General features: G+C 40.2%; 4 protein-coding genes across 4 annotated transcripts in view; 1 reads left to right on the top strand and 3 right to left on the bottom strand.

The window, feature by feature from the left end:
• The window catches only part of LOC310942575 (histone H3.2), a gene marked incomplete at its 3' end in the record, with an annotated part of 28,434 nt that overhangs the window by 572 nt on the left and 11,394 nt on the right, over positions 1-16,468 (bottom strand). The gene's annotated exons all lie outside the window — the stretch shown is intronic.
• On the top strand, positions 196-582 carry LOC310942170 (histone H2A-like; the record flags this gene model as incomplete). Its single annotated transcript, XM_083907491.1, has 1 exon — positions 196-582. The coding sequence occupies one exon, from the start codon at positions 196-198 to the stop codon at positions 580-582; it is 387 nt and encodes a 128-aa protein (XP_083763617.1).
• On the bottom strand, positions 2,441-2,913 carry LOC310942367 (histone H2B-like). The gene has a single exon (XM_083907746.1). The coding sequence runs from the start codon at positions 2,904-2,906 to the stop codon at positions 2,529-2,531; it is 378 nt and encodes a 125-aa protein (XP_083763872.1). The 5' UTR covers positions 2,907-2,913; the 3' UTR covers positions 2,441-2,528.
• Positions 4,071-14,190, bottom strand: LOC310942436 (eosinophil peroxidase-like; the record flags this gene model as incomplete). Its single annotated transcript, XM_083907816.1, has 13 exons — positions 4,071-4,105; positions 4,779-4,978; positions 5,055-5,292; positions 6,169-6,339; positions 6,620-6,878; positions 6,971-7,131; positions 7,450-7,810; positions 7,911-8,111; positions 8,578-8,707; positions 9,202-9,337; positions 9,435-9,610; positions 9,698-9,785; positions 14,115-14,190. 13 exons carry the CDS (start codon positions 14,188-14,190, stop codon positions 4,071-4,073), a joined length of 2,232 nt encoding a protein of 743 aa, XP_083763942.1.

The raw sequence follows: 16,468 nt of genomic DNA on the forward strand, positions 1-16,468 counted from the left end.
CCGAGGCCCCGCTGCTTATTGGACAGCAGTCCCTGTGAAAAGAACAGAGTGACCCCCCCTCTGCTGCAGGAGTCTCCCGCTCTTTCGTGGCCATATATAGGAGGCTTTGAGCGGTTTGAGTCACACACAGACACAGACTTAACTTAGAGTCACAGTTTCTCTGAATTTGTCCGAAAAAATCCAGTAAAAGTCACGATGTCCGGAAGAGGAAAAACCGGCGGAAAAGCCCGCGCTAAGGCAAAGACCCGCTCTTCTCGTGCTGGACTCCAGTTTCCGGTCGGTCGTGTTCACAGACTGCTGCGCAAAGGCAACTACGCTCGGCGTGTGGGAGCCGGCGCCCCCGTCTACTTGGCGGCTGTGCTGGAGTACCTGACCGCTGAGATCCTGGAGCTGGCTGGAAACGCCGCCCGCGACAACAAGAAGACCCGCATCATCCCCCGCCACCTGCAGCTGGCCGTCCGCAACGACGAGGAGCTCAACAAACTCCTGGGCGGAGTGACCATCGCTCAGGGCGGCGTGCTGCCCAACATCCAGGCTGTTCTTCTGCCCAAGAAGACTGAGAAGGCCGCCAAGTCCAAGTAAACAACAACAACACGTCAACAAACAAACAAAAGGCTCTTTTAAGAGCCACACACTCACTCTGAGAAGCTCATCATCCTCCACAAAGTCTAAAATCATTTAAAACGTTGTCTAATATGTCTACAAGAATCTCAAGATGCTAAAGACAAACATGAGAAATATCATTACCACTGTACATGATGTAAATATCATATTGACACTTGTTCACCATGTTACTAATGGTCTGTATTTAACTGTAAATGCAGCAGAGTTGACAATAAAGACTCTTGAATGATAAACAGCTCGTCCTCATGTTAGAAAACACTTAATAAACATGTTAAAATGTCAACAAACACAAGATCTAACATTGTTTGTGTCAAACACAAAGTACTGATTGTTAAAGGTCTGAATTTAAGTGCACAGAAACTTTATTTTCATCATCAGTCACTAATTCATCTTTGAATGAATGAAAGTCCGTCATTATCTCAGGTCATACAGAAATATTTATAACCATTTTAAACTTTTGTTGACTTTTTCATTATTTTGTTTCATTAAAAAGCAACAAAAGTCAGTTTTTTATTAATAATAATAATAATAATATTTAAAATAATAATTTTTGTGCATTTATAAAAAAAACTAAACAGAAAACAAACCAACACATACAACTACAACATTATAAGACAGGAAACCATTTTTTAATATAAAATGTGATTATGTCTTTAATTTCCACTTGGTGGCGCTGTTTCCAAAGCTCTTTGTTTGAAATGTCCATTTCCTTCAATATTTTGTAAACTTTCTTATTCTTTCTACATTTACTGAGGTGTTTTCTTATGTTTACACGTGGTATGTAGTGATTATTTTCTGATTAATTAATAGACTTTTATTATTTAGTTCTACTGTGTTTCATCATATGTACTCATAAATGATACAATGTAATATTCATTCAATTATTGTTTGATATTGACAGCAGTTTGTTTGCTTATTTTTTCAGGGAAACAAAAACATCTCGTCACCTTCACTGCTCATGAGTAAGTATTAATATTATTACTATACACTGCTAATTTATTCATATTGTCAAATTCTGCCTTTAATAATCAGAAACCACATTTACGTCATTACTGTGGTGATTAAAGGACATTAAATAAACACAATGTTTCTGGAGGACATTTACTGTGGCTTTTGTGTAACACTATAAAGGACCATTTTGTTACTATTGTTTATTTTAGCTGCAGATTTGTGTGTAAAAGGTTTCCATTAAAACGTAAAAGAAACAACTTTTTTTGACAAACTGCATAAAAATAAAGGCTTTTATTTGTTTTACATAGTATCAAACAAATAGAATTGAATCTTAGTAAAGAACCGAACTTCTGGTCATGAGCAACAAAAGACCGAATGTATACATATTTTACGTTTAAATAATAGAATATCATTATTTGTAATACAAATACATTGTAGTATTGTTAGTTACTCAAATAAATGACTAATTGTTGCTTTTTAACCTGTAATAAATGAAAACATGCAGTTTATCATCTTCACTGCTCACTAGTGAGTATTATTATTAGGACGACGATCATTTATTCATATTTAATGTCATTAAATGACGTATTCACTTAGTAATAAATGAAGAACAATTACACTAAATACACTAAACGAATACAAATAACTGCTACTTTACTCCCTTTAATGGTGAAAAACTGCATAAAATGTTACAGACAGCAAAAAATTCCACTCTTATATTTTATACAAGTTTGGTTAATTAACCAGCTTTGTTTTCAGTTCGTATAAAAAGATGACAAAGACTTGTTATTACGCTACAAAGAGACATTTAGGACGGAGTGTTTGAAAATAACCGCACTTCCGGTCACGAGTTTAATGTCCACAGTATAAAGGATTACATTGGCTCTCTTAGGTAAAGTGTGTGGCTCTTAAAAGAGCCGTTGTGTTGTTGTTGTGGTGGTGGAGTCCCGTGTTTACTTGGAGCTGGTGTACTTGGTGACGGCCTTTGTTCCCTCGGACACGGCGTGCTTGGCCAGCTCACCGGGCAGCAGGAGGCGCACGGCGGTCTGGATCTCCCTGGAGGTGATGGTGGAGCGCTTGTTGTAGTGAGCCAGACGAGACGCCTCACCGGCGATGCGCTCAAAGATGTCGTTGACGAACGAGTTCATGATGCCCATGGCCTTGGACGAGATGCCAGTGTCGGGGTGGACCTGCTTCAACACCTTGTACACGTAGATGGCGTAGCTCTCCTTCCTGCTCTTTCTCCTCTTCTTTCCGCCCTTAGCGGCGCTCTTAGTCACGGCTTTCTTGGAGCCCTTCTTGGGCGCGGACTTTGCGGCGGGTTCAGGCATCCTGAGAGTTCACTACTACACGGAAAATGAGTGCGTACAGGCGGGGGAGACTCTTCTTATAAAGGCTCCATGCAAACAGCACTGTGTGATCCCCCTCCTGTGATTGGCTCATCTGTGGCTGAGAGGGCGGGGCTTGTTTTGGCTTTGTTCAACATGGTGCAGCCTGGGTTTTTGATAGCTTGCTAGCAGATGAACAGACATACACTGGTGATAGATAGATAGATAGATAGATAGATAGATAGATAGATAGATAGATAGATAGATAGATAGATAGATAGATAGATAGATAGATAGATAGATAGATAGATAGATAGATAGATAGATAGATAGATAGATAGATAGATAGATAGATAGATAGATAGATAGATAGATAGATAGATAGATAGATAGATAGATAGATAGATAGATAGATAGATAGATAGATAGATAGATAGATAGATAGATAGATAGATAGATAGATAGATAGATAGATAGATAGATAGATAGATAGATAGATAGATAGATAGATCGGACGGACGGACAATATTATGGTTCTAGTATTTATTGTGTGGTTAAATAAACTTAAATGCTGGCTGAAGATCCGGATTCTCCTCTCAATAACAATAATATTGATCCAGATTATACAAACAGAATAAACAGAGTCAACGTCATATTTTAACATGTTTACTCAAGACTTCATTCCTCGTACATTTGTATATTTACAATGTACATTATAATACATAGATATTGATCATGATAATAATAGCAATAATAATAATAACAATAATGACAATGACAAATAAGATAAAATCTAATCTAATAAATGCTCATTAAACCCGTCTTTTTACGCTGTAAACATACACATTTTTGAGTCTGATACATTTTCACACACGCGACACAAACAGGTATTTCCTGTATTGGCCAAACAAATCTTCGATGACTTAGCGATGAATACATGACCAGGGTGGGGTTGAATATTGTTAAAAATAGATCTGAATCTTCAATTTGTCGACGTTGTCATTCAGCAGTGGTTAAAAGAGAGACCCTGGACAAAAAATAACATAATGTGTCCCCGTTCATAAAAATGATCCTATAATAGTTGTTGTAATAGTAAGCACCAACAGAACCACTGGACCTTCACACATGTAGCTTCAACAGTCCTTGGTTTTTCAGCAGCGAGCAGGATTAACACTTTGAGTGTGGGTCGTCTGTGTATTTCCCTAAAGGAGATGACGGAGGAAAATCAGAATTTTTATGAAATACTCCAACATCATCATCATCAGTCAAATCAGGACATCGGGCCAATTCCAATTCCTATCTTAACCCTCAAGCTCGACCCTTAATCTTAACTGGCCTCAAAACCAAATGTTGAGGGTTATTTTGTCACTTAGAAATCGGACAACCCTTAAATGCAGATACGTCTTCAGACTGTAGAGGGCAGAATAACGCGAAAGCTGCGTCCAGTCTGTCAACTCTAATAAAGAAGAAGAACGCATTTACGTCACGATTATTACGATCCGTTTGTCAGTCAAGTTATTAGCTTGTCAGTTAGTTATAAGATGACGATATTATAAGTTATAAGAGTAATAAGAGTAAACGATCGCGAACGATCGCTTGTCCGAACCGGCCGGCTATTGACAAAAGATAGCAAAATAAGAAATAAATGCTGCTTTCTAGCGCCATCTTTGTTCGGTCAAAACAAGCAATGCATTCTGGGTAGCCCTTGCTCCCAAGGGTGGTCTCGGAAAATCTCAATATTGAGGGCGATACAGCCCTTAAACCTGCCCTTCAACTTCATTTTTCTGAGAATCGGGACAGCACTTGCACTAGAGGGAGCGCATATTTTTGAGATTGAGGGTTAAGCAAGGAATTGAAATTCACCCATCGGCTCACCTTTCTCCTCCCAGGGACTGAGGTCAAAGGCAGGGATGTCCGTGCACTTGGTGTAACCCGACCCTCGAGGTTTGTACAGGAAGGGGTTTGTCGGTACGTCGGTGATGCCAGTGTTGTCGCAGATGATGCGAGAGAGCGACGAGTCCTTCAGGGACTTCCTCTGGGCGTCCGTGAACACCCCCTCGTTCTCCCACCAAAATCTAAAATTTGACAGTTTTGTTAGTGGTTCCAAAAGATGAAGATAAATATACCATAACAGGAGTTAAGATAATGCACCTGTCTCCATTGCGGACCCTCTGGAACTGAGTGCCAATAAGGCAGGCGAAAAGTGGTCCCACTCTCGCCCCGGGGAGAAACGGCTCGATAATGCCACCCAGCCACAAGTCGATGTTGTCAGCTGTCCCGTAGAGATCCATCAGTTCCGCGGCCAGTTCGGCGTTTTTCATGATACTTGTCAGCTCGGCCAGATCTTTTGCCGGCGAGAGGCCGCAGAACTTTCGCCACGCGTTGTAGCCTAAAATGGACCACACAGGCGTCAAAACTCAAAAGGATAAAAATTGATTTAAATCACTCGGCAAAAGACTCACCTAGGAAAATCAATGCAAACTTAAGTCACTTTTGAATATAAACATGCATCGATATCATTGGTGTTAGCATAGCATAGCGCTTCCAATAGCAAAATGGCCACAACAGTGAGCTGACTTTCTTCAAAAAAAAAAAGTATCTCAGAATGACTTGAAATTTACCGTCATAATAGTCGGCATCGTCCTGAACAAGAATCCGTTGAAAATATTTGCATATGAATTTTTGAAAATCCGGAAATGATCCATTTGCCCTGATGCACTTTGATATGATATATGAGTTTGAAAATGTGAAGTACCACCAAAGAAAAATTTCAAACGTCGAATTTAACACCTAAATTCATTAATTTGACGAGATTTACTGTCTATGTATTGCAGCTGGGTGGCAATCTTGTTTTGGTAAATTCCTCAAAAATCCTCAAGGGAGGGCAAAATAATTAATTCCGCCAGGGAAAATTAAGTTTGTGTCACGTTGTAAAGCACTTAGTTGCCCGCACCAAAGTACATAGATAAAATCAGTGGTTTTAAATCACGGCCCATGCCGCCATAAGCATGTTTAATGTGTTATCTTGTCACTTTGGTGTTTATAATACTTCAACCTCAGTGTGGGAGTGAGTGGGTATTTTCAAATCAACAAACATGTTTGTTTCCTCTAACGGCATGGAAAAAAACCCAGCATATTCTTAGGATATTGTAGACTTAAACTTTTGTTATGTTTTCCTCGTCTCCCCCACTGGCAGGCATGTTTTCCTCTGCCACATAGAATACCCTTGCAGAATCATTTCTGTTTTAAAAGGTTCAGTACGTACCTGGAAGTCCATGGTCTCTGCCTCTCTGCATGTTGAGCGAAGACAGATCTTGTGCAAACCTGGAGGAGAACTGAAACAACATATCCCTCATCTCATCAGACATCATGTGGTCCTGCGCCGTTAGCTTCGCCTGGCGACCAACAATCCCCCTCATGAGTGGGTCCACTCCACCTACGGAGCACAACACATCTATTTTACTTTGCCGCAATAAAACCCGGTCTTGTGACTCCAGCTGGCAAGCCGTGCAGAAGTGGGCGGACGCGAGACACAACTAGTGTAAATTGGCGGAGCTGTACGGATCAGCGTATTTTGGGGGGTTAGCCCACGATTTCCCACAGTGGCCCCAACGAGGGCACATTTGCTGGGGTCCACTTCTGTCACTCGGCAAACTATGATCAAGTCAAGTGATCAAATAAAGTCAAGCTTGAGAGGTTGAAGATGTTTGTCATACCTTCAAAGATGACCCTCCACGATGTGAAAAGGGATTTGTGCAGTGGCGGGCTGGGGTAATCTTTGTGCTCGTTGTAATCCTCGTCAAGGCGGAATATAAGGGGTTGAAATGTCGTGTGGCCAAATCGGAAGGCAGCCGTGGCGAACATATTGGCGATGCTGGGGTCCACGTTTTCATCATAACCGGGATACGTGGACAGCAGCTTGTCAAACGTGTCCGAACCAACAATCAGGGGCAAGTAGTCCCTGTAGGTGAAAATCTGACGAACAAAACAGGTGTTCAGTTCGATTTCCCAGGCAGCATACACTGATCCTTCAATCTGTAAAGTAAGACTTGGTTTGTGTCTCAAACCTGGAAGTATGCTCCCATGATCTTGCGGGCCTCTTGGTAAAGTCTCTCTCCTTTCCAGTAAGGATTGAGTTTAGCGAGGGCTTGTACCAGACGGTTGTGCTCACGTGACATCATAGTGTGTATAGCGACCAGACCAATGTTCTCGTTGCCGCGCTGATCACCTGGAAATGCAAGCAGAGAGCAGAATGTTGTTTTAACTTTATCCAACAATGAGCAATGGGGATTGGATGCCTTGCTCAGGGGTACCCCAGCCCTTGACCTTGCGGGGACAAGAAACGGCAACAAGCCCAGTTCTATTTCCATTTGGCAATGGGCTGCCCTCGGCAAAATGTTGCTGTTAAATTCAGCATGAGCAACTCTAAAAATGGAACCATTAGCTGTATCGGATAAGAGTTTTCGAATTGTCATTTTTTACATATTTTTATTCCGATTACTTCCATGTAAACATAGCTTGTGTCGGCATTTTTGCTTCCACTCACCAACCAGGACGCAGGGCAACTCCTCAAGGCTGTCGTTATTCATGATGCGGCCTCGCGTGGAGCACATGTTGGTGGTCATCGCGAGGAAGGGCAGGTGCTCGCGGCCGTTGTCGTCGTACATTCTGTTGTACTTCAAAAAGCCCCGGTCTTTGGTTGTGTTGCGGAGGAAGCGAGCTTTGAGGTCTTCGGAACCGTACACCTGGCTTGCATCGATGAAAGAGGTGACGCCGTTCATCTGCTGACGGATGGTGCTGTCCCCAAAGAAGTATCCCGTGTTGCCTGATCCGCAAGCTGCTACCGAGCGGAAGAAGGGCATGCACTCTTCTGAGTTTTCATGGTAGCGAGAGTCTTCCCAGGGAATCTGTATCAGACGACAAGGACCGCTCAACATCTGGTCTGTGGCCTTTTCTTTCATCTTTCATAAACACAAAAACTTCCTGCTGTAACTCGGCGATACTGACCTTGATGGGGAAACAAGGCTCGGTGAGTTCGCAGCTGCCGTCGCAGTTTATACCGTTACTGAACGAGCGGATGACGGCCGACTGAGGCGTGAAGGTGATGTCATGGTCGACCCACTGACCGAAGACCGACACCATCTGAGTGTAGAGTGGGTCGCTCTCCACAGAAGCGGTTTTCATAACACGGTTGGACACTTCCCGTACCTGAGGATTCGATGAATACAAGAATCAGCAGCACGTTCATGAAACTGGCTTTATATTCCAAGAAGTGTGGTTGCATGAGGCTCTGATACTTGCTTCCACTGAGGGGGAATTCCATTCATCCTATTCCATTTGGAATAGAACCAAAATAACCAGCCCCTACCATTCAATTTTTGGCACCCTTCCCTTGAAGTACCAGATTAAAATGGTATGTTACTAAACTGGCTCCACTCACAATAGTCAGCTGATTTAGTGACACTCCCTTTTGACCAGTGTCAATATTTCATGGCAATTTTTAAATAGCACATGGGCACACCCCATACCTTGCCTACAAAGTAATGGTACTGTTTTCAGTTGAAACTCAGGCCTGACCATTCCACACCATACCATACCACACCATACGTAACCATGATGGAAACACAGCTTTAGTCAGTATATGTATGTATTTATGTGTATTTAAATACAGTACCAGTGGAAGATGGTGGCAGTTGACTGTCTTGGTAGGATCCCAGCCTTTGGGCAGAGAGATTTTATCCTCATATTCAGCAGGGAGCCAGCGTGTGAAGGGAATGTTGCTGGAGCCCCATCTAGTGTATTTTCTGAGGGGGGAAAAACATGTGTAAGGCATGTGCGTATGCAGAAATACATATATTTATATTAGTGCTGTCAAACGATTAAAATATTTAATCGCGATTAATCGCATTTAATTTTCCTAATTTTAATACTCTTATCAACATAGAAAAGTGGATTGACTTGCTTTGTGTAAATTTTATATGCATATTTTGGCATATACTGTAGTGTAGTGTAATATGTTGTTGCCGTAACGAGCTAATCCGAGCTGAAGGAGCTAGTGGAGAAGCGCACAGCGCTCGCCATCCACTCAAAACGGAACGTAAATCGTGTCTGTTGTTGTGTTTCCGGTCTATCTAGATCCGCAGTGGTGTTGTAGTTGTTCTTTTGCTCGGCCAAAAGGAGCGTTAATCGCGCGATAAAATTGACGCCGTTAAAATTGGTTCACGTTAACTCTTTTTCACGTGAAAGTGGTGGTTCTCAAACTGCTAACCAGGGATACACCTGATGCACGCCGCCTCACCTGCTGTTGCAGGCGCCACTTGCAGTGCGATACTCCGTCATACCGTACGGAGTCACCTTGCAAGAAGGGACGCGATGTCTGGGAGTGCAGCCCGTCAGCTCGGCGATGGCCTGCAGGTGCTCCTCGGAGATGAGGTCTGTTTAACAGGGACATGAAAAAACTGCACGTGACTAAAACACAAACAAGAACATGGAACTAGCTTCAACGTTCGCCTTTAGTTTCAGGTGTTGCACCTGTGGTGTTGATGGAGCGTCTCTGGCGTCGTTTCAACGAGTCCTTAAACAGCTTCACGGCCACGTGCATGTAGTCCGCGGCCCGGACCGCGGTTCTGGTCGCTCCGATGGGCTGCTTCACGAGCCGCATGACATTGGCGGGATTTGCCGCGTTCCTCCTCACGCGGGCAAGACTCCTGTCACATGACACGGGTCACATTAGTGTTTGTAAAATTAAAAATTAAAAAATGCTAAAAAAAAAAAAGGCTAGGTTGAAGACTTACTCGTGTCTGGAGAACTTGTAAGCTTCGTCTACAGTGGCCTTCGCTGCCAACACGGCAGCCTCAACGTCACGCATGCTCACACTGGATTCTGGAAAAAGTTGAAGAAAAAGTTTGAATCCAGAAAATGCAACAAACGAGTGTTTTGTTTTGAAGGTTATTTGGAATATTCGGAAGGGTTTGTGTTGCTACGCAGCTGCTAGCCGGAAGCCGGGAACGGTGACGGTGGGTTTGGATCGTCAACAGTTGGTTGCCGCTCGTGTGACGTGCAAATTCAAATATATTATAGTTAACTCCTTAAATCTGTGCGTGTTTATTCATTTATAAATGAGTCGAGGTTGAAATGTGTCAATCACACACTCTTAGAAATAAGGGTTCCAAAAGGGTTCTTCTACAAGGACCTGGAACCATTTGCTTGTGAAAAACCCTTTCCCTAAGAAAGGGTTTTTCAGGGGTTCTTGGTAACACTAATGGTTCCAGTAAGAAACATTTTGACCCAGAGAACCCTTTAAAACCCCTTTCCTGAATAAGGGGCGTTTAAGGGGTTCTTGGTGGAACCCTCCAAAATGGTTCTCCTATGAGGACAAGCTGAAGAACCTTATATGGTTCTACTTAGCACTTTTATTTCTAAGCGTGTGGTCTGTGTCGTTGGCTGGACACAGCTCTCTGTGAGTTAGCTCTCACAGAGGTTTCATTAATTGTGGGTTTCTTTGCGTCTCATTTGTTGATTTAGCAGATAAATAAGTTAACGTTTTTTTTGCACAGGTAACGTGAACGCTGTTCTCCAGGCTGCGCTGAGGAACCCTTCAATCAACGCCAAGAACCAGAACGCCAAGGTACAGACACATGGTTGGCCACACTTCAATAATAACAAACATTAACCAATGTTATTTCTGACAGACAGACAGTTCTTTGTGTGTGTGCACGGGGCGGGGGGGTAAATGCATGTGCATATGTTGGTAGGTTGGGTAGCTGGTAGTTCTTCCTCTTGAGTCACTGGGAAGAATAATCAAGTAGTAAGAGGCTGTCACTCATGGGCTAATGTATTCAAAACAAGATCTCAAGGCATCTAAAACATGTCAATCACGCTTTGTGCTGACGAACGCCAACAAAAACAACTGTAAATGAATACACGGCCCGAGAAGACGGAATCGACTCGGCTTGAAAAACTTGAGCCGAAAGTCACCGACAATGGGCTTTCAAATAAAAGATTAGCAAAACGTGTACAAGAGAACAACAAGGGAACAAAATGGCTTCTACTATGACAACTGTGGCGCAAACGTGACACAAACGTGACACAAACGTGACACAAACGTGACACAAACGTGACGACGTATAACAATACAAGTGTGTACAAAACCCATGTCAAAGGGGGGGGGGGGGGGTGGGTGATAGGTCTGAAAACACACAGAGAAGAAAAAGAGCTGTAAATAAAGCTGGATCATCTTCAAGCTCTTCACTCGGAAAGACGAGCTGACGGAGAACAAAAAGGAAGACGCGACTCCGCGCACTGGTGAAATCAAATTAGGGCGTGGCGGGTAATTACACGGCCGGGGAGCGTAAACAAAAGAGGTGAGGTAAACTAAACCCAGCCAAGAGATGAGTATTAAAACATTGTCTAGTCGCTGTATAATAGTTTTTGTTTCATTTTCGTAGTGTTTCAAAAAGTCATGTAAAATAACATGGTCGCGGGCCTCGGTTGCATAGCCACTGTTAGCAGCGAGACGCCATGTTTCTACCGGAGCCTGTAAGGACAAACGCGAGAGAACAAATCAAGCGTCGCTTTACTTGTAGCGGAAGTCCCGCCTCCACTCTCTCCGCTTCGTCTGCTACGGCCGCGGTAGCTCGCCCTCTCCCTCGAGAAAGACGACGAGGACGACATTTGACCGGCTGAGGACACCGTAGCGCTCAGGGCAGGGAGGGGGTGAGCAGAGCAGCAGTTCTTTGTTGTAAATTTCAGCCTCTCCTCTAGATGGCACTATAAACTACTTACTTCACCTTTAATGCAAAACAGGAAGTGTGAGATGAAAACAGGAAATGGGAGTATGAAAGCCAAAAACAATAGGCTTATGACGCCTGCGACCAAATTGTATAATTATTATTAATGGGTAATTAATTGTACTTGGAACCACATAATCTCCATTGTGTCAATAACCACTCCCTGGCCCAGTTTAAGGCCGATAGTTTCACCCTGAGTCACGATGTCAATCACGGTTGTTTAGACAGTCGATTTATTACTGTTATTCTGGGATATCAGGAGCGCTTGCGGCTCCATTGAGAGTCATGTCATTTCTAGATAGATAGATAGATAGATAGATAGATAGATAGATAGATAGATAGATAGATAGATAGATAGATAGATAGATAGATAGATAGATAGATAGATAGATAGATAGATAGATAGATAGATAGATAGATAGATAGATAGATAGATAGATACTTGCTAGCTAGCTAGCTGTTTTTTCTTTTCATCTAAAATGATAGCTTGACAGCTAGCTAGCTTGCTAGCAGAGGGACAGACAGACACTGGTGTAACGCTGCTCACAACACATTTAAGTTTCTATTGGTGAAAAGGCGACTGTTTCATCTGCCGAGGGAATTCCCTGCACAGTCACTGTGTACAATTCACTCCCGGGAACAATGCTAATGAGGCGCAGCGGGCGCTGCATGATGCCATCAGTGGCAAGGCGATACAAATTTACTTGCAAAGTATATTAATATACAAAGGGCTCATTCACCATGCCGACTTTAAAAAAAGAAAAGAAAACAAAGAAGCACATGACCGAATTAATTAAGGAGAGGAGGTGAAGTGAGAAGAAAACATTGGATTTGGACGAGGTCTGATTTGGACACCAATATTAATAAGGTTCTTCATCTTATCTGTGAAATTTAGGAGTGAGAAGTACAGGCCAAAGCGTCCCGATTGTTTTGTTTGTCTTTATCTTATCTGTTAGTGTCAACATGAAGGCACAATATGTTCGCCTTAAAGCGGCTTCTGCCTTCCCAGAACATTTGGCGACGCATTCAAATTTGAATTCCACACATTCAAACATTAATTTTACACATTCAAACATTAATTTCACTCATTCAAACTTAATTTCACACATTAAAACTTTCATTTCACGCATTCAAATATTAATTTTACATATTCAAACTTAAATTTCACACATTCAAACATTAATTTCACACATTAAACTTTAATTTTACACATTCAAACTTAAATGTCACACATTCAAACATTAATTTTACACAATCAAACTTTCATTTCACACATTCAAACTTTCATTTCACGCATTCAAACTTTAATTTCACACATTCAAACTTTAATTTCACACATTCAAACTTTAATTTCACACATTCAAACTTTAATTTCTCACATTCAAACATAAATTTTACCCATTCAAACTTCAATTTCTCACATTCAAACTTCAATTTCACACATTCAAACTTTAATTTAACACATTCAAACTTTAATTTCACACATTCAAACTTTAATTTCTCACATTCAAACTTTAATTTCATGAATTAAAACTTTCATTTCACGCATTCAAACTTTTATTTCACACATTCAAACTTCCATTTCTCACATTCAAACTTCAATTTCACACATTCAAACTTTAATTTAACACATTCAAACTTTAATTTCACACATTCAAACTTTAATTTCTCACATTCAAACTTTAATTTCATGAATTAAAACTTTCATTTCACGCATTCAAACTTTTATTTCACACATTCAAACTTTAATTTCACACATTCAAACTTTAATTTCTCACATTCAAACTTTAATTTCATGAATTAAAACTTTCATTTCACGCATTCAAACTTTTATTTCACACATTCAAACTTTAATTTCACACATTCAAACTTTAATTTCACACATTCAAACTTTAATTTCACACATTCAAACATTAATTTTACACATTCAAACTTTAATTTTACACATTCAAACTTAAATTTCACGAATTAAAACTTTCATTTAACACATTAAAACTTTCATGTCACACATTCAAACTTTAATTTCACGAATTAAAACTTTTATTTCATGCATTCAAACTTAAATTTCACACATTCAAACTTACATTTCACACATTCAAACGTTAATTTCACACAATCAAACTTAAATTTCACTCATTCAAACTTAACTATTCTATTGTCCACCTTTATATCCACACTCTTGATTTATTTAACTTTCATTCCGAATATCAAAAGTGTCCATTCATGTATTATTTATGATTACAGCAGTATATATATATATATATATATATATATATATATATATATATATATATATATATATTCGGTATAAACACGTGTCTTTCTCTGTGTGTAAACCATGGTAATAACGAAGTCATTACACGGTTAATCGCGATGTTTCCAGTCCGGTCAATTCTATGATGAAGTTGTTATTATGTCTCACCTGTGTCCGCGAGGCAGCGCGTGCTCTGCAGGTACAGACCCGCGGTCATCAGCAGCAGATACAGGACACAGGTCATCTGCGGGATTTAAATAAATAAATCAATCAATCAATAATGATAATACATTTAAAAACAAAAACAACAAAAAAAAACGCGTGATGTACAAACATGACAGAGAATAAAACAATATATAAATGAAAGTCTCACCCTCTCACGTCTTAAAGAGATGTGTGTGAACACAGGTGTATTCCTATGTGTGTGTGCGCGTGTACGTGTGTGTGTATGTGTGTGTGTGATGAAGGTCCAGTCTCACACGCTGAGCGTCAATGAGCGCAAGAGCGCGGACGCGCTGCTTTTATGGCGTCACCGTGAAGACGCTCATGTCCCACGTGACACCGGGCGTCAGGAGTCTGGAATGAATGTAATGTCCTCGCTGGCCGAGAGACTATTATGGGATGATGATGATGATGATGATGATGATGATGATGATATTTAGCAGAGCAATTAACGAGAAGCCTACGTGACAGAGAAAATGATCGCAGGTGTGGTGCGCAAAACAAACACGTGTGTGTGTGTATACGTATATATATATATATGTATACGTATGTATGTACATAAATATATGTATGTATATGTTTATATATATGTATATGTGAATGTATATATATTTATGTATATATATTATTATATTTATTTATGTATGTATATATATATTTATATATATATGTATGTGTAGTGTATGTATATATATGTATGTTTATATTTTTATTTATTTATGTATGTATGCATATATATGTATGTATATGTTTATATATATGTATTGTATGTATGTATGTATTTTTTATGCATATATATTTATCTATGTATATATCTATTTATATATATGTATGTATATGTATGGGTAGTGTATAAATATAAATATATATATATATGTATGTATATATATATTTTTTTTATTATTTATGTATGTGTATATATTTTCTTTATGTATATACATATATTTATGTGTATACATGCATATATATGTATATACATATACATATATATATATATATATAAAAGTATATATATATATATAAATATAAAATATAATTTATTATATTTTTGAGTGAAGAATTAAACTCTGAGCTATTGTATTTCAGGTTTTACAGGTGGAGTTGCAGCGAGGGCGCCATCACCTCGATAATTAAAGGTGTCTTGCTTCGGCCGTTAATCAATCACCGCCACTGGACAACTGAAGACTGGCAGGAGCTGTTATGTTATGGAGCGAGGAATCAAAGCTCAAGTCTTAATCACCGTTCATCAGACAGGATTTATGGATTCGGCGAAAAAAAGCTGGTTCCTCAGTGTGACGTCACCTGTCAAACAAGCCCCGTGGCCCCCGGGGGATGTGGGGCTGGATCCAGGGTCAGTGACTTTGAGAGAGTGCAGACTGAGAGGCACCAGAGGTGGAGAGAGTCCTGCTATGAAGATGTAGTGACACTGACTGACGAGGAGACACAGTTGTTTTTAATGAAAGGCAAAGCTTTACAAATTAAAGTGCTGACAAAATTAAATATGTCAACACATAATGTCTCATCATTCACCTGTCCTCGTCATTCACCTGTCCTCAACTGTCCTCATCATTCACCTGTCCTCATCTTTCACCTGTCCTCATCATCATTCACCTGTCCTCATCATTCACCTGTCCTCACATGTCCTCATCATCATACACATGTCCTCACATGTCCTCATCATCATTCACCTGCCCTCACCTGTCCTCATCGTTCACCTGTCCTCACATGTCCTCATCATCATTCACATGTCCTCACCTGTCCCCATCATCATTCACCTGTCCTCAACTGTCCTCATCATTCACCATTCCATCATGCACCTGTCTTCGTCATTCACCGACAAAATAGTTTGAAATGCTGACTCAGCAGAAGAAGAACACCACAAACAACACTGGACCGTCAATGTAATACGCACTTCAGACCAGGAGGTGGCGGTACAGCGCGTGCAGCGCAGATGTTTTTCACCCTATAGTGTACACATATACATGCACACACACACACACACACACATATTTTTATTATATTATTTTATTATATTATTTTATTATATGTATGTATATACGTATATGCATACATATATATATGTACATATATATGTATGCATATAGGTATATATAAATGTATATTTATAGCTATAGATGAGTTCATATATTTATAGCTATAGTGTACACATATACATATACATACATATACATATACACACACACACACACACATATTTTTATTATATTATTTTATTATATGTATGAATGTATGTATATACGTATATGCATACATATTTATATATATGTACATATATATGT

Source organism: Microchirus variegatus (assembly GCF_963457635.1).
Source record: "Microchirus variegatus genome assembly, chromosome: 21".
NCBI lineage: Eukaryota > Metazoa > Chordata > Actinopteri > Pleuronectiformes > Soleidae > Microchirus > Microchirus variegatus.

Bases quoted from the DNA above. Each gene is read 5' to 3' on its own strand.
- LOC310942367 (XM_083907746.1), bottom strand. From the start codon at position 2,906: ATGCCTGAACCCGCCGCAAAGTCCGCGCCCAAGAAGGGCTCCAAGAAA.